This window comes from Oncorhynchus mykiss, chromosome 17 (genome assembly GCF_057628025.1).
Source record: "Oncorhynchus mykiss isolate SJ-2025 chromosome 17, ASM5762802v1, whole genome shotgun sequence".
Lineage (NCBI taxonomy): Eukaryota > Metazoa > Chordata > Actinopteri > Salmoniformes > Salmonidae > Oncorhynchus > Oncorhynchus mykiss.
Window position 1 is genome coordinate 31,838,898 of NC_143038.1, and position 23,325 is coordinate 31,862,222.

General features: G+C 44.4%; 1 protein-coding gene across 2 annotated transcripts in view; it reads left to right on the top strand.

Moving 5' to 3' along the window:
• Nucleotides 1-23,325, top strand: part of ubap2a (ubiquitin associated protein 2a) — a 40,863-nt gene that overhangs the window by 14,912 nt on the left and 2,626 nt on the right. Inside the window, exons 5-22 of one of the 2 annotated variants that reach the window (XM_036949998.2) lie at nt 4,026-4,194; nt 4,653-4,793; nt 4,881-4,947; nt 5,069-5,166; nt 10,202-10,260; nt 11,077-11,147; nt 11,990-12,155; nt 14,567-14,858; nt 15,000-15,256; nt 15,645-15,838; nt 16,125-16,398; nt 16,751-16,787; nt 16,884-17,052; nt 18,893-18,923; nt 19,052-19,322; nt 19,480-19,571; nt 19,928-19,978; nt 23,083-23,173. In XM_036949998.2, the coding sequence (XP_036805893.2) occupies nt 4,026-4,194; nt 4,653-4,793; nt 4,881-4,947; nt 5,069-5,166; nt 10,202-10,260; nt 11,077-11,147; nt 11,990-12,155; nt 14,567-14,858; nt 15,000-15,256; nt 15,645-15,838; nt 16,125-16,398; nt 16,751-16,787; nt 16,884-17,052; nt 18,893-18,923; nt 19,052-19,322; nt 19,480-19,571; nt 19,928-19,978; nt 23,083-23,173 (2,530 nt within the window). The remainder of the gene's footprint in view (nt 1-4,025; nt 4,195-4,652; nt 4,794-4,880; nt 4,948-5,068; nt 5,167-10,201; nt 10,261-11,076; nt 11,148-11,989; nt 12,156-14,566; nt 14,859-14,999; nt 15,257-15,644; nt 15,839-16,124; nt 16,399-16,750; nt 16,788-16,883; nt 17,053-18,892; nt 18,924-19,051; nt 19,323-19,479; nt 19,572-19,927; nt 19,979-23,082; nt 23,174-23,325) is intronic. The other variant, XM_036949999.2, reaches the window with a different exon arrangement.

A 23,325-nucleotide genomic window follows, 5' to 3' on the forward strand; every position in this document is an offset into this window, starting at 1 on the left:
CCAGAGTGATCATGGCCTCTTGGCTGCATCTCTGATCAGTCTTCTCCTTGTATGAGCTGAAAGTTTAGAGGGACGGCCAGGTCTTGGTAGATTTGCAGTGGTCTGATACTCCTTCCATTTCAATATTATCGCTTGCACAGTGCTCCTTGGGATGTTTAAAGCTTGGGAAATCTTTTTGTATCCAAATCCGGCTTTAAACTTCTTCACAACAGTATCTCGGACCTGTCTGGTGTGTTCCTTGTTCTTCATGATGCTTTCTGCGCTTTTAACGGACCTCTGAGACTATCACAGTGCAGGTGCATTTATACAGAGACTTGATTACACACAGGTGGATTGTATTTATCATCATTAGTCATTTAGGTCAACATTGGATCATTCAGAGATCCTCACTGAACTTCTGGAGAGAGTTTGCTGCACTGAAAGTAAAGGGGCTGAATAATTTTGCACGCCCAATTTTTCAGTTTTTGATTTGTTAAAAACGTTTGAAATATCCAATAAATGTCTTTCCACTTCATGATTGTGTCCCACTTGTTGTTGATTCTTCACAAAAAAATACAGTTTTATATCTTTATGTTTGAAGCCTGAAATGTGGCAAAAGGTCGCAAAGTTCAAGGGGGCCGAATACTTTCGCAAGGCACTGTACATACAATAACCCATAATGACAAAGCGATAACAGGTATTTCGAATTTTTAGCAAATTAATAAAAAATAAACATAACTTATTTACTTAAGTATTCAGACCCTTTGCTATAAGACTCGAAATTGAGCTCAGGTGCATCCTGTTTCCATTGATCATCCATGATGTTTCTACAACTTGATTGGAGTCCAGCTGTGGTAAATTCAATTGATTGGACATGATTTGGAAAGGCACACACCTGTCTATGTAAGGTCCCAAAGTTGATAGTGCATGCCAGAGCAAAAACCAAGCCATGAGGTCGAAGGGATTGTCCGTGACAGTATTGTGTCAAGGCATAGATCTGGGGAAGGGTACCAAAAAATGTCTACAGCGTTGAAGGTCCCCAAAAACACCGTGGCCTCCATCATTCTTAAATGAAAGAAGTTAGGAACCACCAAGTCTAAATAATAATAAACTAAATAATCAGGGAAGAAAGGCATTGGTCAGGGAGGTGACCAAGAACCCGATGGTCACTCTGGCAGATCTCTAGAGTTCCTCTGTGGAGATGGGAGAACCTTCCAGAAGGACAACCATCTCTGCAGCACTCCACCAATCAGGCCTTTATGGTAGAGCGGGCAGATGGAAGCCACTCCTCAGTAAATGGCACATGACAGCCTAAAAGCACCTAAAGGACTCTCAGACCATGAGAAACAAGATTATCTGGTCTGATGAAACCAATATCAAACTCTTTAGGCCAAAATGCCAAGCGTCACATCTGGAGGAAACCTGGCACCATCCCTAAGGTGAAGCATGGTTATGGCAGCATCATGCTGTGGGGATGTTTTTTCAGCTGCAGGTACTGGGAGGCTAGTCAGAATTGAGGGAAAGATGAACAGAGCAAAAGTTGATTATTTATTTATTTATTTATTTATTTCACCAGGTAGGTCAGTTGAGAACAAGTTCTCATTTAAGTACAGTAGGGTCCTTGATGAAAGCCTTCTCCAGAGTGCTCAGGACCTCAGACTGGGGAGAAGGTTCACCTTCCAACAGGAGAACGACCCTAAGCACACAGCCAAGACAACGCAGGAGTGGCTTCGGGACAAGTCTCTGAATGTCCTTGAGGGGCCCAGCCAGAGTCCGGACTTGAACCCGATGGAATATCTCTGGAGAGACCTGAAAAAAGGTGTGCAGCGACTTTTCCCATCGAACCTGACAGAGCTTGAGAGGATCTGCAGAGAATAATGGGAGAAACTCCCCAAATACAGGTGTGCCTAGCTTCATACGCGTCATACCCAAGAAGACTCGAGGCTGTAATTGCTGCCAAAGGTGCTCCAGAAAAGTACTGAGTAAAGAGCCTGAAAACTTATGTAAATGTCGAATTTCAGTTTTTTTCTTTATGCTTTGTCATTATGGGGTATTGTGTGTAGATTGATGAGGACAAAAACAATTTGATTAATTTTAGAATAAGGCTGTAACGTAACTAAATGTGGAAAAAGTGAAGGGGTCTGAATACTTTCCGAATACACTGTACATTCATATTCCTTTACACATTTCACATACGCTGCTACTACTCTCTGTTTATTATCTAGGCATAGTCACTTTATCCATACCTAAATGTGCGCATTACTTAAATTACCCCGACTAACCCCGTAACCCTGCAAATTGACTTGGGAACGGGTACCCCTTGTATATAGCCTTGTTAATGTTATTTTATAGTGTTAATATTTTTCCTTTAGGTTATTAGTAAATTGTTCGTAACCTTTTTTAAAAACTCTGCATTGTTGGTTACGGGCTCGTAAAGTAAGCATTTCACGTTAAGGTCTTCGGAGCGTGTGACAAATAACTTGATTTGATCTACATCTGTTAGAGTTGGAGCACAGATCTGATAGGACGGAAATATGTTCTCACATTTTGTAATGGACAGATGACATAATGTACCTAATACAATACTTCTATCTACAGTGGATTGAGTCAGCTTTAGGAAATGGATCTCTTAATGACCCTTGCCACATCCCCTTCCAATCAAGCCCAAGGGTGCTGTGCACATTGCTATATCTATCCAAGGAAACGGAAAATAGGGGCTTGTGCCAACTGTGCCAGGGGGACTTGTCCAGTTGGGTGATTGAATAAAGGCATATTGTGATTATTATGTGATTATTATTTATTTATTTAACAGAAGGACAATGGAAAAAGTATTATGGCCTCTGAATCTAGGATGTACAACACTTGTCACTTGTTCTGTCAGCACCTGAGTCAGTAGTAAAATAATCGAGGCGTTTCAGAGGAGAGCACCGCAGCACAGAGAGATCTCCACCCCACCACAGTTACGCTGTTGTTGTTTCTTGGAAGTCCTGAAATAGAAAGTGGGTCATTTTGCTCCTATGTATGTAATCCTCCAATGATATAATCAGCTACTGCTGCCTGCCTGCCCTGTGGTCATTCATCCTTTGATATGTCAATGACATTGTGACACTGCAGTAGGAGGAGTACATATCCATTATTAATTTGACGTTGACTAGTTCAAGCAGTTGTAGGATCTGACTTAACTTTTACTCCTGCAATCTGTAGGTATTTTCCACTCTTTCCTCTCCTCTCCTTGCGCATCTCCCCTCCCGTTCGCTCACCTCCATTTCCCTTTCCCCCCCCCCCCTCTCTCTCAAAGCCAATTAGGATCAATAAGGAGATATCAAAAGTCAGTCGCTCTCCCTCGCAAGTTCTCGCTCTCCCTCGCAAGCTCTCGCTCTCCCTCGCAAGCTCTCGCTCTCCCTCGCCCGCTCTCGCTCTCCCTCGCCCGCGCTCGCCCGCTCTAGCTCTCGCTCTCTCTAGCTCTCGCTCTCTAGCTCTCGCTCACTCTCTCAATTTTTAATTCAATTTCAATTTAAGGGCTTTATTGCCATGGGAAACATGTGTTTACATTGCCAAAGCAAGTGAAATAGCTAATAAACAAAAGTGAAACAAACAAAACAAAAAAATTATAGGGAACATTACACTCACAAAAGATCCAAAAGAATAAAGACATTTCAGATGTCATATTATGTGCAAATAGTTTAAGTACAAAAGTGAAAATATATAAACATAAATATGGGTTGTATTTACAATGGTGTATGTTCTTTACTTTTCTTGTCAGGGCCATCTTGCTGCTGTGATGGCACGCTGTGGTATTTCACCCAATAGATATGGGAGTTGATCAAAATTGGGTTTGTTTTCAAATTCTTTGTGGGTCTGTGTAATCTGAGGGAAATATGTGTCTCTATGGTTATACATAATCTCTCTCTCGCTGTCTTTCGCTCGCTCATTCTCTCTCTCGTCCTCTCGCTCTCTCTCGTTCATTCTCTCTCTCATTCTCTCTCTCGTCCTCTGTCGTTTCTTTCCTCTCTCTCTCTCTCTCTCTCTCTCTCTCTCTTTCTCAGACCTCATGGGAGACAGTTGGGAAGAAGAAACCCCTAGCGAAGGACGGCCCGACGGAGGGCAAGGAGAACCGGGAGAAGAGAGGAGGAGAGCGAGAGGGCAGCAGGGGCCGCGGAGGGAGCAATCGGAGAGGCAGGGGGGCCAGCAACCGCAGCCGCCAGGTTGAGAGAGGTTAGGGGGTCACGGAATAAAATTCTATGCATATGTTAATGAACAAGGCACTATAACACTAGGTTTAATTGATCACCTAAGAGCCAGGAAGAATGAGAAGTCAGTAAGCTGTCGAGGATTTGAGTTATTCAACCATGGTGTGGTTAGTACATTTACAGTTAGTGTGTTTATTCTCATTGGCGGTACTTTAGATTAGAGAACACTACATAGAGCACTTACTAAGAATGAATAGCCAGCCAATTTGTCATTAAGCAATTAGTTTGTCATCAATGCACTATTCAGCAGAATTGCTTACTAGGCAGCACATAGCTTTGTACTGACCTTAATCACTAAATCATCTCTCTGTTGGTCTCTCCCCACTTCTCTCCTTCTCTATCGCTATCCCTCTCTCTCTGTCTCCCTCTTTGTCTCTCCACACCTCGCTTTCTCGCTCGTTCGCTCTCTGTCTCCCTGTGCAGTGCGGCCAGAGGAAAATGGTGTGGAGGCGGTCCCTGGCCCTTTGGACAGAGTGTCAGAGCGAGGTCGCAGGGGGGGAAGAGGGGGTAGAGGTGAGTGTCAATTAGTGGCACTTTCTCATATGTTCCAGTCAACACTCCCAGGTAACTTAAGTGCTCTCTTAACTTCACACAATTTTTCTGGTGCCATGCTTACTATGTGTTGACGTTGTGCGGGTCTGTGTCCTTCAGTCGGATCTGGAGGCAGAGGAAGGGGCAGGGCACCAGCGGGTAGCAGGTTCTCAGCCCAGGGAATGGGGTGAGTTCTGTAATACACAAACAAACTCGTACACACACAACTGTCCTTTTCTGGTTCCTCGTACACCAGTTCTTCTTAAACCTAAACTTCACCTACCCTCATCCTCTCTCTCTCTCCTCAGGACCTTTAACCCAGCAGACTACACCCCAGAACAGGGGACAGGGACCACACAAGGTGACACTTGGGAGTCAGGGGCCAGCAACAGCACAGACGGGACAGGTGAGGCTTCACACAGAGAAGGATCATGAAACTCTCTGGGTTCTTCAAAAAGTAGTGGTGTTCTTCGTTTTGCTCTACGACCCCCACAAGTCTGAAGTCGGTACTGCCGATCTGCCAACTTCTGTCTATAGCGTCCGAACAGTTTCGGCTACACACGAATATGACCCCTCTACGGAAAGATGAGACTCTCAGGAACACTTACATGTCAGTTGTTTTGCTCTAGGACGCTCACAAGACTAATCTGAAGGTAGCCCGGTACCAGTTTAAAAAGTGAATGGAAGTATACACCGAGTACACAAAACATTAAGAACACCTGCACTTTCCATGACATAGACTGACCAGGTGAAAGCTATGATCCCTTATTGATGTAACTTGTTAAATCCATTTCGATCCGTGTAGATGAAGGGGATGACACAAGTTCAAGGAGGATTTTTAAGCCTTGACAATTGAGACTTGGATTGTGTATGTCTGCCATTTTGAATGGGCAAGGCAAAAGATTTAAGTGCCTTTGAATGGGGTATGGTAGTAGGTGCTAGGCGCTCCGGTTTGTGTCAAGAACTGCAACGCTGCTGGGTCTTTCACGCTCAACAGTTTCCCGTGTGTATCAAGAATGGTCCACCACCCAAAGGACATCCAGCCAACTTGACACAACTGTGGAAAGCATTGGAGTCAACATGGGCCAGCATCCCTGTGGAACGCTTTCGACATCTTGTAGAGTCCATGGCCTGATGAATTGAGTCTGTTCTGTGGGCAAAGGGGTGGGGGGTGCAACTCAATATTAGGAAGGTGTTCCTAATGTTTGGTGTACTCAGTGTATATGGAAGTACACTACAAAAGTATATGAACACCCCTTCAAATGAGTGGATTCGGCTATTTCAGCCACAACCGTTGCTGACAGGTGTATAAAATCAAGCACACAGCCATGCAATCTCCATAGACAAGCAGTGGCAGTAGAGTGGCCTGGACTGAAGAGCTCAGTGACTTTCAACCTGGGACTGTCATAGGATGCCACCTTTCCAACAAGTCAGTTCATCAAATGTCTGCCCTGCCTGAGCTGCCCCGGTCAACTGTAATTGCTGTTATTGTGAAGTGGAAACGTCTAGGAGCAACAATGGCTCAGCCTCGAAGTGGTAGGCCACATAAGCTCACAGAACGCGACCCCAGAGTGCTGAAGCGCTCGGTTCCTCGGTTGCAACACTCACTACCGAGTTCCAAACTGCCTCTGGAAGCAACGTCAGCACAATAACTGTTCTTCGGGAGCATCATGAAATGAGTTTCCATGGCCAAGCAGCCACACACAAACCTAAGGTCACCATGCACAATGCCAAGAGTCGGCTGGAGTGGTTTAAAGCTTGCGCACATTGGACTCTAGAGCAGTGGAAACGCGTTCTCTGGAGTGATGAATCACACTTCATCTGGCTTTGGGTTTGCATCTGGGTTTGCCGGATGCCAGGAGAACGCTACCTGCCCCAATGCATAGTGCCAACTGTAAAGTTTTGTGGAGGAGGAATAATGGTCTGGGGCTGTTTTTCATAGTTCGTGCTAGACCCCTTAGTTCCAGTGAAGGGAAATCTTAATGCTACAGCATACAGTGACATTCTAGGTGATTCTGTGCTTCCAACTCTGTGGAAACGTTTTGGGGAAGGCACTTTCCTGTTACAGCATGGCAATGCCCCCGTGCACAAAGCGAGGTCCATACAGAAATGGTTTGTCGAGATCGATGTGGAAGAACTTGACTAGCCTGCACAGAGCCCTGACCTCAACCTCATTTAACACCTTTGGGATGAATTGGAATGCTGACTGTGAGCCAGGCCTAATCGCCCAACATCAGTGCCTGACCTCACTAATGATCTTGTGGCTGAATGGAGTCCCCGCAGCAATGTAGTGGAACGCCTTCTCATAAGAGTGAAGGCTGTTATAGCAGCAAAGAGGGGACCAACTCGATATTAATGCCCATGATTTTGGAATGAGATGTTCGGCAAACTACTTTTGGCCATGTAGTTTAGTGCACCAAAAAAAGTGTGGGTAAATTTAAATAAATAAAAAATCATTCTTATCTCTCAGATATAGGACAGACACTTCAAAGCAAACTTCCTTTTGATAATTGTTTTTGACTATCTGTTTTGCCATGTATTAATCTGTTATTTAATGTGTTTCATTTGGATAATAGCAGTAAGGCCAAATTCAATGGTTACTTATTTATTTTATACCTAAAGGGGTCCTAAAATTCTAAATCCTTGACATGACCGTCTTAAAACAATTCCAGATGTTAGCTTAGTCGGAGGAAACAATCTCAATTGCATTTCCTTAATTCTTCGCATCCTCTCGTCTCTTCCTCAAAAACCATTAAATGAGAAGGTCAGAGGTCCCTCTAGGGCTGTGGTGGTCACAAAATGTTGTCAGCCGGGGATTGTCAAGCAAGTAACTGACAGTCTCACGGTAATTGACCATTAATCAACATAAACACATTTAGCATATCCTGGCTTCCACACACAGCCTACAAGCTACTGATGCAGACCTTTGGAACATCTACATTTTAAAAAGTCTAATAAATCCTACACCTTCATAATAAATCCATTATTTATTTTAGACAGGTCTAAAGAAGCATGATATGAAGAAAGTGTAGTCTATTTCAGAAGAACAGAATAGCATTATCTTAGTTGTCCTTATGTTGAATAGAAAGGATATTTTCTCCAAATGATTTGAGGGAGTGCGCACATGCAGCTATTTTGTATTGAGCCGTTAACAAATAAGTATTCCTATATGCTTAATTTAGAGTTACATTAATAACTTGAGTTGTTCTACAAACGTTGGCCTATAGATGTTCAGATTTTTAATACATTGTAAGGCCACTCTAATGATGATTTGAAAAAAGTTGCTTGAAAGGCATGAGTTCTACTTTGTTTTTTGTGCAGGCTGTACACACTACATCATTCACAATTTGACAAGCACTTGATAATGCCTAGAATTTCACTGCGGCATCCCCTTTGTGTGGCCGTAATGCACCCTAAAAAATACATGCCTTTTGCGGCCAGTGGTCGTTGTCCCCTTCTCAAGTGAAGACAGACACACATCGGGAATGCAACTGCGCACGTCCTTGTCCAATTCCGAGGTGCATATTGAAGATGTTGGAAGAACTGTCCACATTTACTTTTCGTCAGTCAACAAGATGAGTAGGCCTAACGAAGAGCAAAAGCACTAGCCTATGTCAATCTACTATCCCCAATAGTACAAATGTTGACCTATTCTAATCTGTGTGAGAAATAAATATTCCAAATATAACTGTCCCAGACTATGGGATGTGATGGATCCCAAATTAATACAACCACTAACATCAACAAAAAAAACTTTTTTTACGCAATGTGGCTTACCCAACAGAGTAAGTGCTAGAGGCGTCACTACAGATCCGGGCTCGATCCCGGGTTAGGGAAGGGTTTGGGGGATGTCCTTGTTCCATCATGCTCTAGCCACTCCTTGTGGCGGCCGGGCACATGCACGCTGACCTCGATCGCCAGCTGTTTCCTTCGACACATTGGTGTGGCTGGTTTCCGGGTTAAGCGAGCCGTGTGTCAAAAAGCAGTGCAACCTTCGCCTCTCCCGAGTCCGTGCGGGAGTTGCAGCGACAGGACAAGACTGTAACTACCAATTTGGATATCATGAAATTTGGGGAAAAAGGGGGTAAAAAGTGCTTTAAAAAATGTAAGAAAACATTGCAAATGGAGAACACTTTTCCAGTGGTTAATTTTCATGCCAGTCAGAGATGCTATTCTCCTGTTATAAATATAAGCAATGTGTTTAATATTAGGAAAAATGATAAATAAATATAGTAGGCCTACCATATAGAAAGCTGATGGGGTCCTCCTCTTTTTAATAGTGGCCATCCCTCTGTTTTCTCACACAATTGCATAGCCAATACAAATGTTGTTGCAACATGAGCTCATGGGCTCTCATGAAGTTTTTGATTAGATTTGCATTGATGTCAGAGTGATTAGAGGGACAATAGAGTGCTGAGTGCCAGGCAGTTAGCAAGTATGGTGGGCTACTAATGACCATCAGCAGCATCAGAGCTTGGATAAACCTAAATACCGTGACTAAACGGTCATGTGAAATTTGACTGCCTTCGTAACCGCCAATGTGGCGGTAATACAGTCACCGCAACAGCCCTAGGTCCCTCCCCTCTCAACTTCTTATCCAATGGGTTTTGAGACAAGGAGAGAACGTGAAGATTCAAGAAAATGCAATTGAGATTCTCCAATTGTTTCCTCCATTTCTCACATCCACTCTTCTCCCCCAATGTGCTTTGAGAGGAAGGTTCATCCCTTTGGGCTCCAATGCACTTTTGAGGAGAGGCAAGGAGTGGAGGAATCAAGGACCGAGGAAGCAAGCATTTGCCGGCTAATTTTCAGACTCTGACATGCAGACCAACGCTTAGTGTTTACTGATTAATTTCATTATAGATTATTGTTAATATTGTCAATGATTTTCTTGACAAAACGCATTGTATTATGTTATTATATCAACCGAAATTAAGAAGCTGTTTGTTTAGCATGGCTATAAATGATAGAGAAGTTGACTAAATGCATAAACAGTCCTTGCTTCTAGGCAAGACAAAGAAACTTGCGGTGTCCATATTTCAAGTGACATTTTGAATCACATATAGATGTTTTGTTGTTGCTAGGTGGAGTTATGGTCTCATTGTGCCTATTTAAACTTTTATTTCTGTAACTACACCTGAAGCTGTATATCAAACTATTTTGAAATGTTTACCCTGATGTCACACATTGTCCCCTTTTATTTATAGAAAGACCCATTTTCTCTTGTATAGTTTTCTGGAATGTTTTGACCGGTAGGTGTTCATTGGTCAGGATGTTTTATTGTTGTATTTCTAATGGGACCCTGTAGACTGTTGCTAGGGAAATCTCCCTAGCAATGCTGCTGAATTACAGTCCATGTTCACAAACGCCTCTCCAAGAAGCCCTTGTGTTGTTTCCATTCATCTCTGTGCTCTGACCCCTCTCTGGTGTGCTCCCTGCAGTGGCCTGGAGGAGTACTCTGGAAGACTGGGCTGCTGAGGACTGGAGCGAAGAGATGAGTGTGAGTCTGGGTAATGGGGACTGGGAAGTAGTAGTGGTCAGGGGGTGGAAGGAGCTTTGTCTTATGTTCACATTTTGGACATTTATTTTCCAGATGGAACACATACATGACCAGGGCTGTGAAGTGCGACCACCATATGCTAACTCAAATTTTAAAATGGGAGCACCAGTGTTCCTAGAAAAATCACCCACATAATTTGTGTAACCTTTGTATTACCTCATTAGCTAGCTAACAACCTGGTAACATTATCAGTATATCCAAACATTTGAGGGCACAGGAAGGACGGGAAAGGGATAGCTTCTTCAGGAGATCAATGATCACAGCAATTCATGAATGACAGCTCTTGCATGTTGTCGTCACAAATGTTCTTAAAGAGATGGTGTACAATTTTCAATGTAATGCATCGCAATAGGAAAATGGTTATTTTACATAATGTAGAAACCAACTATTCCACAAATGACTTTTTCATTTCAATTACATTTGAGCTTTTTAATAATAAACAAATGTATTTACAGGGTTACATATTCGTTTTTATGGAACAACATGTGCTTCAGAAGTAGCTGGAATTCATATAGGCTGTATCTCAATCGATTTAACAAAAATGTATTTTCGGGTGCTCCTGAATTTTATGTTCTCTTTACCTTTTTAAAGTGGGGAGCACCAGTGATACCAATTAAATGTTTGAATTTAGAGTCCTGCACAACAGTGCACTAGTTCATACAGTGTGACTTCAAAAGGTTTAACAAAACTATAGTTGGCCTTATGTCTCACAACTTGGTCTATTACATTTGTCAATAACTCTCTGTCTCCCCTCAGCTCTCCGAGACCAAAGTGTTCACCGCCTCAAGTGCACCTGCACCTCAGAACCACCTCACACCTGGGCAAAGGTAACTCCCAGCTCACCATCCGCACGACTAACTAGGGCACCCACCCGTCACATATCAACACTGCTTTTTAGGCCTCCCGAGTGGCACTGCATTGCAGTGCTAGCTGTGCCTCTAGAGATGCTGGTTCGAGTCCAGGCTAGCTGCTACAAAGAGACCCACAGAGCAGCGCAAAATTGGCCCAGCGTCGTCCGGATTAGGGGAGGGTTTGGCCGGCAGGGATGTTCTTGTCCCATCACACACTAGCTACTCCTGTGGCGGGCCGGGCGCAGTGCACACTGACACAGTCGCCAGGTGTACGGTGTTTCTTCAAACGCAATGGTTCGTCTGGCTTCCGGGTTAAACGAGCGTTGTGTCAAGAAGCAGTGCGGCTTAGTTGGGTTGTGTTTCGGAGGACGCACTGCTCTTGACCTTCGTCTCTCCCGAGTCTGCACAGGAGTTGCAGCAATGGGACAAGACTGTAACTACCAATTGGATACCACGAAATTGGGGAGAAAAAGGGGTAAAAAAAAAAATATATATATATATATATATATATCAAAAATAAAATAAAAAACACTGCTTTTGGTGTTGTGTAGATATGGGGAAAATACCAGCCCAGTGGTACACAAAATAACAGCTTGACCTCTTTGCCAGTTTTATTCCATGGAGTGATATGTTTGGCCCAGCTGCTTTGGTAGATACATTTGGATGTGCATAATAAGTAGGAAGGACGTATGGATCCTTCCCTTGAGACATGGTCCCCGTTATGACTGTGTTGATTTTAATCAGACTTTCTCCGTAGTGGGTATGTGCGCAATATAAATAGTATCATATGTTGTAATAATGATATGTGTCTCCTGTAGTCTGGACCTGCCCTCTCTGCTGCAGAAGCCAGTGGGAGAAGGAAGAGGAGGAGGAGGGGATGCCCCCTCTACACAGAGCCTGGTTTTCACCAACTCCCACCATCACCCCCCCCGCAACGGGTCGGCCATTGGCACAGGCAGCACCAGCTATGCACACGCCGCCCTGGTGAGCCATACTCGTGCCCTTTAAAACCTTTCAGATACTTTTGGTCATATGGTGTATGTATGTAGACACCTGCTCGTCGAACATCTCATTCCAAAACCATGGGCATTAATATGGAGTTGGTCCCCCGTTTTGCTGCTATAACAGCCTCCTCTCTTCTAGGAAGGCTTTCAACTAGATGTTGGAATATTGCTGCGGGGACTTGCTTCCATTTAGCTAAAAGAGCAGTAGTTAGGTCGGGCACTGGTGTTGGGTGATTGGGCCTGGCTCGCAGTCAGCATTCCAATTCATCCCAAAGGTTTTCGATGGGGTTGAAGTCAGTGCTCTGTGCAGGCCAGTCAAGTTCTTCCACACCGATCTCGACAAACCATTTCTGTATGGACCTTGCTTTGTGCATGGGGCATTGTCATGCTGAAACAGGAAAGGTCCTTACCCAAACTGTTGCCACAAAGTTGGAAGCACAAAATCGTCTAGAATGTCATTGTATGCAGTAGGGTTAATATTTCCCTTCACTGGAACTATGCATTGGGGCAGGTAGCGTTCTCCTGGAATGCGCTGAACCCATATTCGTCTGTCGGACTGCCAGATGGTGAAGTGTGATTCATCACTCCAGAGAACGCGTTTTCACTGCTCCAGAGGCCAATGGCAGCGAGCTTTAGACCACTCCAGCTGACGCTTGGCATTGCGCATGGTGATCTTAGGCTTGCGTGCGGCTGGTCAGCCATGGAAACCCATTTCATGAAGCTTCCAACGAGCATTCTATGCTGGTGCCATGTTGAAAGTCATCTGAGCTCTTCAGTAAGGCCATTCAACTGCCAATGTTTGTCAATGGCGATTGCATGGCTGTGTGCTCAATCTTGTGGCTGAACTGGCCGAATCCACTACTTTGAAAGGGTGTCCACATACTTTTGTATATACATTGCCTTCGGAAAGTATTCAGACCCCTTGACCTTTTCCACATTTTGTTACGTTAAAGCCTTATTCTAAAATGGATTAAATAAAAACTAATGACAAAGCGAAAACAAGTTTTTAGAAATGTTTGCAAATTTATTACAAATAAAAATCAGATGCCTTATTTACATAAGTATTCAGACCTTTTGCTATGAGACTAGAAATTGAGCTCAGGTGCTTCTTGTTTCCATTGATCATCCTTGAGATGTTTCTACAACTTCATTGGAGTCCACCTGTGGTAAATTCAATTGATTGGACATGATTTGGAAAGGTGCACACCTGTCTATATAAGGTCCCACAGTTGACAGTGCATGCCAGAGCAAAAACCGAACCATGAGGTCGAAGGAATTGTCCGTAGAGCTCCGAGACAGGATTGTGTCGCGGCACAGATCTGGGGAAGGGTACCAAAACATTTCTGCAGCATTCCAGGTCCCCAAGAACACAGTGGCCTCCATCATTCTTAAATGGAAGAAGTTTGGAACCACCAAGACTCTCCCTAGACCTGGCCGCCGGGCCAAACTGAGCAATCGGGGGGGAAGGGTCTTGGTCAGGGAGGTGACCAAGTACCCGATGGTCACTCTGACAGAGCTCCAGAGGCCTTTTTGGTAGAGTGACCAGACGTAAGCCACTCCTCGGTAAAAGGCACATGACAGCCCGCTTGGAGTTTGCCAAAAGGCCCCTAAAGACACTCAGACCATAAGAAACAAGATTCTCTGGTCTGATGAAACCAAGATCGAACTCTTTGGCCTGAATGCCAAGCGTCACATCTGGAGGAAACCTGGCACCATCCCTACAGTGAAGCATGATGGTGGTAGCATCATGCTGTGGGGATGTTTTTCAGCGGCAGGGACTGGAAGACGAGTCAGGATCGAGGGAAAGATGAACGGAGCAAAGTACAGAGAGATCCTTGATGAAAACCTGCTCCAGGGTGCTGGGGCGAAGGTTCACCAAGTCTCTGAATGTCCTTGAGTGGCCCAGCCTGAGCCCCGACATGAACCCGATCGAACATCTCTGGAGAGACCTGAAAATAGCTTTGAAGCAACGCTCCCCATCCAAACTGACAGAGTTTGAGAGGATCTGCAGAGAAGAATGGGAGAAACTCCCCAAATACAGGTGGGCCAAGCATGTAGCGTCATACCCAAGAAGACTCGAGGCTGTAATCGCTGCCAAAGGTGTTTCAACAAAGTATTGAGTAAAGGGTCTGAATACTTATGTAAATGTGATATTTCTGTTTTTTTTTATTATAAATTGCTATAAATAGCTTTTTTTGCTTTGTCATTATGGGTTATTGTGTGTAAATTGATAAGGGGGGGGGACGACGACGATGTAATCCATTTTAGAATAAGGCTGTAACCTAACAACATTTTGAAAAAGTCAAGTGGTATTTCTCTTACTTGGTTGCCATATTTTGCTTGTATTAACATAGGGCCCCATTCACTCAACTCTCTCCTTCTGTCTGCCAGTCGTCAGTGCTAGGGGCAGGTTTCGGGGACCTGGGCCAGTCTAAGAGGAGTCAGTCCAGTCCGGGGGCCCAGATCTTGGAGCAGCTGAAGGGCCCGGGCCTGGGTCCTCTCCCATCCTCCCAGGCAGCCCCCCCTCCCAGCACTCAGGGGGCCAGTAACACCTCTCTGGGGAGTAGACTCCCAGGGGTAGGAGGAGCCGCTCCTGTTCTCCCACCGCCTTCCACTTCAAGCTGGGATATCAAGGTCCCAGAGCCCAGCGCCACATCCTCCTCACACACCTCCCACTTCAGCCGTGAGTAACACAGATTAACCAAAATAATCTATAATTTCAAATACCTGGCATATTGTTTTTTTTGTTAAATGGCCATGTGTCTGTATGTGGTGGTTGAGTTCGTATGCCTGACTGATCTGTATTTGTGTGTTCGCCCTCCAGGGGACTTTAAGCTGCAGCCTGAGCCATCCCTGGTGCTGAGCCAGCTGGCCCAGAAACACGGCGCCCCCTCTCTGCCCATTGCTCGCCAGCCCAGCCCAGCCCAATCTCCCTCCCCCATCCAGGGACCCCCCCTGGCCACCATCGGTGCCAAGCCTGCCCACAGCGCCGGGCCGGACACTCAAGGCAGCAACTCGCTGCAGCAGCACCGCGTTCCACAGCTAAAGGCCCAGAAACGAAGGATACCTCCCACCTCTAAGGTAAAAGGAACCACAGACAAATATTTCCTCGATTCCCTGTGTGAGGTCAAGGAATCAAGGACAGGAGAAATCAAGGAAAGAATTGGGCTTCACGCAGTGTGTAGGACAGGAATGGTCAACCTTGGCTATCAAGGTTCTTGTTTTAGGCCAGTACAAACACATCTGATTGATCTAATCAAGGTCTTGATGCTTAATTGGTCAATTCCCAGCGTTGAAGAGCACTGCTCTAAATGAAGAAGCTAAGGGTGTTTGAGGGGATTGGCGATCAAGATTAGCAAATCTGTGCAGATCCTGATGATTCTCTCAAATGCAAAGGATTGTGAATAATAAAGATGCTGTTTCCCGTCAATGAGTCCCCTCTGAGTAACAGCTTTCCCCTCCACTCCAGATCCCCTCGTCGGCGGTGGAAATGCCTGGCACTGCCGACGTCCCCGGTCTTAACGTTCAGTTCGGAGCACTGGACTTTGGCTCGGAGGCAGCCCTGCCGGACTTTGGCCCCGTGGAGACGTGTGTCACCGGGGGCTCCAGGGAGTCCACCCCGGCCCCACAGAGCCAGACCAACCTCTATTCCAATCACCTCAGGTGGGTCACAATCTCCACCGCGGGTGTATTCTGGGAGGTGAAAGTTACAGACAGAAAAAATAACCAATTTACATGATTCCACATTTGCCTTAGACAGTCCGATCTCCTCAGCACAATTTATTGTGTATACTCTGTTATTTTGCACTCCTGAACACACCCCAGGGGTGGTCAACAGATTGAAGACCATGCTAGCTCACCCTAGAAGTCCATACGAATTCTTCTTATTATATATTTTAAAGTGTCTCGACATAGTTTAACTAAAACCTCCTTCTCGGTTTGTCTCCAGTGAATCTATGAGCACCCCTCTTTCCGTCACCCTCCCTCTCTCATCCTCTGAGCCTGTCTACCACTCCCCGTCGGTGCCCATGCCCAGCCTGACCACCTCCTCTATGGGTACAGTCAGCTCCTCCACTCCATCCTCCTCCATCTCCTCCTCGGTGCCCTCCTCCTCTTCCACGTCTCCCTTTGTCTCAGTGGGGAGCGGTTATGACTGTGGGCCTGTGGCCCCTCACTCACACCTGGCCTTCTCCCAGAGCAAAGAGGCACCCGGGCCAATCATGGTGAGTCTACGTTTGGCTAGTGTAAGCCATAACGAACACACCGCAGGCCAACAGTATTCATTAGGTACCAAATGGAAGAAAACGTCCAGAAACCGGGATAGACTACCTGAACTTGTCCTATAAGAATCGCTTGTTTTTGTGTTCTGTTGCAGAAGGTTTTGGCTATGGTGTGCCCTAATGAACCAGACTCAGGCCTCCCACACAGTGTCCTGGGTTGTGCAATAATGAGACACATAATTTGTTGTGTATGAAATATGAATGATAAATGCATTTTGCAATGTTGGGATAATAAAGTAAAGTTGACATGGGTGAAGAATCCAATGTTTAATTAGTCGTTTGCTCGTCTCAACAGAACGGTCTGAACGGTGTGAGGACGTCTGCTATGGACCGTAAGTTACACATTTCATTCATTCTGTGCTGCTCTTTTTGTCAGTCGACCTCAGGATTTGTGTTTTTTAATTGATTGTTTCCCTCTCTCTCACCAGCTTCATCAGCCTCCTCTACGCCAAAGCCGGAGTCTCCCTCTCTGAGCATCAGTACCAGCAGTGCCCCTGCCCCCTCTGCCCTCATGCCCTCCTCCATACCCTCCCACAGCTCGGCACTCCCCAGTCTGCCACACGACATGCCCTCTGCCAGCCTGGCACCACTCAGCAGGTAACACGCACTTGCCTTTACGTGCTTGCATTGACGTGAGTTAGAGACAATTTATACATACAGAATTCCAAGTTTTGCCATTATAGGCTAGAAATGCAGTTACTTTCTTCGGTCAATTTATAGATACTGGATTGTAAATACAGTGCCTTGCGAAAGTATTCGGCCCCCTTGAACTTTGCGACCTTTTGCCACATTTCAGGCTTCAAACATAAAGATATAAAACTGTATTTTTTTGTGAAGAATCAACAACAAGTGGGACACAATCATGAAGTGGAACGACATTTATTGGATATTTCAAACTTTTTTAACAAATCAAAAACTGAAAAATTGGGCGTGCAAAATTATTCAGCCCCTTTACTTTCAGTGCAGCAAACTCTCTCCAGAAGTTCAGTGAGGATCTCTGAATGATCCAATGTTGACCTAAATGACTAATGATGATAAATACAATCCACCTGTGTGTAATCAAGTCTCCGTATAAATGCACCTGCACTGTGATAGTCTCAGAGGTCCGTTAAAAGCGCAGAGAGCATCATGAAGAACAAGGAACACACCAGGCAGGTCCGAGATACTGTTGTGAAGAAGTTTAAAGCCGGATTTGGATACAAAAAGATTTCCCAAGCTTTAAACATCCCAAGGAGCACTGTGCAAGCGATAATATTGAAATGGAAGGAGTATCAGACCACTGCAAATCTACCAAGACCTGGCCGTCCCTCTAAACTTTCAGCTCATACAAGGAGAAGACTGATCAGAGATGCAGCCAAGAGGCCCATGATCACTCTGGATGAACTGCAGAGATCTACAGCTGAGGTGGGAGACTCTGTCCATAGGACAACAATCAGTCGTATATTGCACAAATCTGGCCTTTATGGAAGAGTGGCAAGAAGAAAGCCATTTCTTAAAGATATCCATAAAAAGTGTCGTTTAAAGTTTGCCACAAGCCACCTGGGAGACACACCAAACACGTGGAAGAAGGTGCTCTGGTCAGATGAAACCAAAATTGAACTTTTTGGCAACAATGCAAAACGTTATGTTTGGCGTAAAAGCAACACAGCTGAACACACCATCCCCACTGTCAAACATGGTGGTGGCAGCATCATGGTTTGGGCCTGCTTTTCTTCAGCAGGGACAGGGAAGATGGTTAAAATTGATGGGAAGATGGATGGAGCCAAATACAGGACCATTCTGGAAGAAAACCTGATGGAGTCTGCAAAAGACCTGAGACTGGGACGGAGATTTGTCTTCCAACAAGACAATGATCCAAAACATAAAGCAAAATCTACAATGGAATGGTTCAAAAATAAACATATCCAGGTGTTAGAATGGCCAAGTCAAAGTCCAGACCTGAATCCAATCGAGAATCTGTGGAAAGAACTGAAAACTGCTGTTCACAAATGCTCTCCATCCAACCTCACTGAGCTCGAGCTGTTTTGCAAGGAGGAATGGGAAAAAATGTCAGTCTCTCGATGTGCAAAACTGATAGAGACATACCCCAAGCGACTTACAGCTGTAATCGCAGCAAAAGGTGGCGCTACAGAGTATTAACTTAAGGGGGCTGAATAATTTTGCACGCCCAGTTTTTCAGTTTTTGATTTGTTAAAAAAGTTTGAAATATCCAATAAATGTCGTTCCACTTCATGATTGTGTCCCACTTGTTGTTGATTCTTCACAAAAAAATACAGTTTTATATCTTTATGTTTGAAGCCTGAAATGTGGCAAAAGGTCGCAAAGTTCAAGGGGGCCGAATACTTTCGCAAGGCACTGTATATCTAAATCAAGAGCAAATGGGGATATTAAGGACATTCATTAATGTATCTTTCTCTCTCTCTCTCCCCCATTGTAGCCATGGCAGCAGTAGTCATTCCTCTCTCACTGTGAGTACTGTTCAACACACAGACACACGCGCGCACACACACGCTTCTTTTAAGAGATACCATACCGAGTACAACCTCCTCTGTAACTAACTCTCTCGGTTTCTCTCACTCTACCTCTCTCTGTGTAGTATACCAGTGTAGACAGTAGTGTGAGCTCTCTGGCACCCTCGTCTGGCTCCTACTCCTCTGCCCAGGCCCCAGCCCAGTCACTCCACCAGGTCAACAGCGGCATGGCTCACATCATGGGCACCATGAGCCACATGAACAGCATGGTCAGTAGCATGGGTGGCAGCGGGCATCACGCCAGCCAAGCACTGGGGCTCAGTGCCAACGGGACCACGGCCCAAGCGAACCTCTCCTCAGCCCCCAGGACCGCACCGCTGCTCTCCTCCTCAACTGGTACACACAAACATGCATGAATATACACGCGCGCATACATGTATACACACACTAATACAGTCCCGTTCACCTACATATTAAAACACAAACGTAAAGACTATAAGTGAAACTGTAATTCTGTCTAGATAGCAGTGTGTTTTGTTCTTGTGTTTTTCAGGTAAAGCTCCTCCTAACCTGTCTCAGGGGGTTCCCCCACTACTGCCCAACCAGTACATCATGGGCCCAGGAGGCCTGCTGCCTGCCTACCCGGTAACTATTGTGTCTGTTTGTGTGTCACTGTCTCTCCTGGCCTAGTGGTTAGAGCGTTGGGCCAGTAACTGAAAGGTCCCCGAGCTGACAAGGTAAAAATCGGTCTTTCTGCCCCTGAGCAAGGCAGTTCCCCGGGCGCCGAAGACGTGGATGTTGATTATGGCAGCCCCGCGCACCTCTCTGGTTCAGAGGGGTTGGGTTAAATGCGGAAGACACATTTCAGTTGAATGCATTCAGTTGTACAACTGACTAGGTTATCCCGCTTTTCCTTTCCCTGCTTTCAAAGTAAAGAAACATATTTTGTTATTTGGGTGTATGATCCATTCAAGTGACTGTATTTGCCATGTGTTCCACAGCAGATCTACGGCTATGAGGACCTCCACATGCTACAGTCCAGACTGCCTATTGTGAGTCTCAATGATTTATATATGCACTGATGACTGACAGGGGGCGCTGTTTTGAAGCCACCTTGCCTCCATCTTGGCACTTGGCACTTCCCCACATATTGTTTTTGTGAGAAATCTATGAAAAAGAACAGGAATTTCATATTAATATGAAAAGTGTATACTAAAATCTAAAAAATATTGTATGCCATGTCTCAAAATCGATATCTATCTCACCTCTATATTGTTTTATGTCCTCCGGATTCGAGAAGAAAGATGAGTTCAACAGTGAGCCTGTCAGTTGGCCTTAATTCTCGCACAGCATCCAGCCTAGCTGACGCAAATCTATTTTCCAGATTTGTATTTACCACTTTTTTTTTGTCTGATTTAGTCACCCAATTTTGGCCATCCTCCACGGGTAAAAAAAACTAAACATAACTTTTGAACGGATTATGATAGAGACATTTTAAACCATTGGTTTTCTTAGACGATTATCTACACATCATTTTACCAATTGGTCAAAATATGTGTTTTTGATTGAACACCCTACTCTCCTAATTTGTGTACCAGTATTTTTAGCTAACAGAATGGCCTTTCGGCAATCTCAACATTCAGTATACAGGGGGGGATTTACGGCGCAGTTTCTGATTGGCAGTTAAAAGCAATCTATTTTCCATGACAACGTTATGGAACATGGAGTGCGTGCAAATTTGGCACAATATAGAATTAGAATTTTAAGAATAACAATACCGTTATAACGGGGTGTGGTTATTACCTTGTGAGAAGGCGGTGTCAATGCAAAATCATGTTGTTCAAAGTGGCTAGAAAGGACTCCGTATTGAGAGAGAGACAGCGAGAAATAATGATACAGAAAATACTGTATTAGCCCATAAGATTCAATCGAGCTACGTTTGCTTCGGTTGCATCCTATTCACGAGGAAAGAAACGCAAAACTACCACTTATCGTCATTCCTCGTGTTTCCTGATCGGGACTTGCTTACATTTTTACAATTGTGTTATGCTCACTTCAGTTATGTTATTTTTCTCTCCTCTAATTAAGAGATTGAATCCAGACAGGATACTTTAGGAAACTTTCTGAATGGACATTAGTTTTTCCAAACTTTCCCCCGGTAATTCTGATTTTTTTTTGTTCTTCATTCAATTGAGTCGACGATGAAAGCTTGGTGGTTTTTAATCTATGCGTGAAGATAGTTCAACATGATGTCTGGATGATTAAAGGCTACACTGATCACTCGTGCTTGGCTGACAAACGTCTAGGAAATGTGACCCTAATCATTATTTTTGCGATCCACGTTATACGTCTCTCCTAATGATAAGAATACCTGCTGATGTGAGCTGCCGGACAGTGCGCGTGCACTTGAAAATGCGTTTATGGATGAGAACGCGAGTTTGCCATTTCCGAAAAGTAGCTCCAGTCCCTGCTTGGCAATCTGTTGCCTAGGTCAACAGCCAGGGTCTCAAATAGGCCTAGGTACTACACTTTGTTATTATTGTACATTTAATTAAACTGACACATTTGGTGATGTTCGTCTTCAATTCATTGGCACATCAGACAGATCCTGTTTTTGTCTCTGGATGAATTGCACAGATGCTGATCGCTTTGATTCAGTGTAGTAGGCAAGGCCTAATATATATATATATATATATATATAACTTACAGATCTGTTCCGTTCTTGCACAATTCAAACTCTGGCATCTTCATTGGCATCTCTCTCTTCCATCCTCTCTCTATTCCTCTTATAGATCCTGAACCAGTAGCCTATCACAATGCATGTCCCAGAAGTAGCAATATATACTGAACAAAAATATAAACGCAACATGTAAAGTGTTGATCCCATGAGCTGAAATAAAAGATCCCAGAGATTTTCAAAATGCACAAAAAGCTTATTTCTCTCAAATGTTGAGCACAAATTTGTTTACATCCCTGTTAGTGAGCATTTCTTTTTTGCCAAGATAATCCATCCACCTGACAAGTGTGGCATATCAAGAAGCTGATTAATAAGTATGATCATTACAGAGGCCGTAAGTGCACCTTGTGCCGGGGACAATAAAAGACCACTCTAAAATGTGCAGTTTTGTCACACAACGCCACAGATGTCTCAAGTTTTGAGGGAGTGTGCAATTAGCATGCTGACTGCAGGAATGTCCACCAGAGCTGTTGCCAGAGAATTGAATGTTCATTCCTTTACCATAAGCCACCTCCAACGTCGTTTTAGATCCAACCTGTACTCACAACCGCAGACCATGTGTACCCACACCAGCCCAGGACCTCCACATCCGGCTTCTTCACCTGCGGGATTGTCTGTGGAGGGGTGCTGAGGAGTATTTCTGTCTGAGAGAATGCCAAGAGTATGCAAAGCTGTCATCAAAGCAAAGGGTGGCTACTTTGAAGAATCTCAAATATAAAATCTATTTTGATTTGTTTAACACTTTTTTGGTTACTACATGATTCCATATGTGTTATTTCATAATTGTGATGTCTTCACTATTATTCTACAATGTAGAAAGTAGTAAAAGTAAAGAAAAACCCTTGAATGAGTAGATGTGTCCAAACTTTTGACTGGTACTGTATAGATTTGGAGGTTTTGCTTGCTGGATATAAAATAAGCTACAGTGTTCACACGGTGAACTGGCGGTGAAGTTTGAATGGCGAGAGCTTCTCTGTTGTGTTTTGATCACATTGGCTGGTGGTAAAAATGCAGTAAAGGGGAATCCGAATCCTTTTTCTTGCACCCAATGTTTATGTTTACAATGAAATGTATTAGGTTAGAATGCCCAATGTTAGAATGTTTCCAATGAAATTGATGAAATAAGTTAGAATGTTTTCCTATCAGTCTAATTTGCATAAACATTGTGATTGGATCATAGCTGTGAGGGTTATCGAATCAGAATCAAATCCTCCGATCTCCTCAAGTTCATTAATGATAAATGTTCATATTTAAAGATAACTGGAAGGCCAGTCTCTTTGGCAAAGAGACAGGAGTGGCAAGCAGTGGAACGTAATAGCTGAACAGAGACTGCAACCAGGCTACTACTCTACTGCCATTCATTCCAATTAGACAGGTTTGGATTTCTATGTTTCTGATCTGGTCTCTCTCTGCGTAAAGCCCTCTTTGCAGGATTACTACGGAATCACATTCCCTGGTCCTGCAGCACTCTCTGGCAGAGATGGGAGCCTCACCAATAACCCCTACTCAGGTAAGCAACTCTAGCAGCGCTACTGTCAAACCCTTTTTGTCAACTGTTTTGAAACTTTTGGAACTAGGTCCTGGAATTGTAAACTAGCTTGACAATAGTTCCATGACTATGGAGCTGAGGGGGATAAAAAAAAATGGAAAATGGTTCATGTT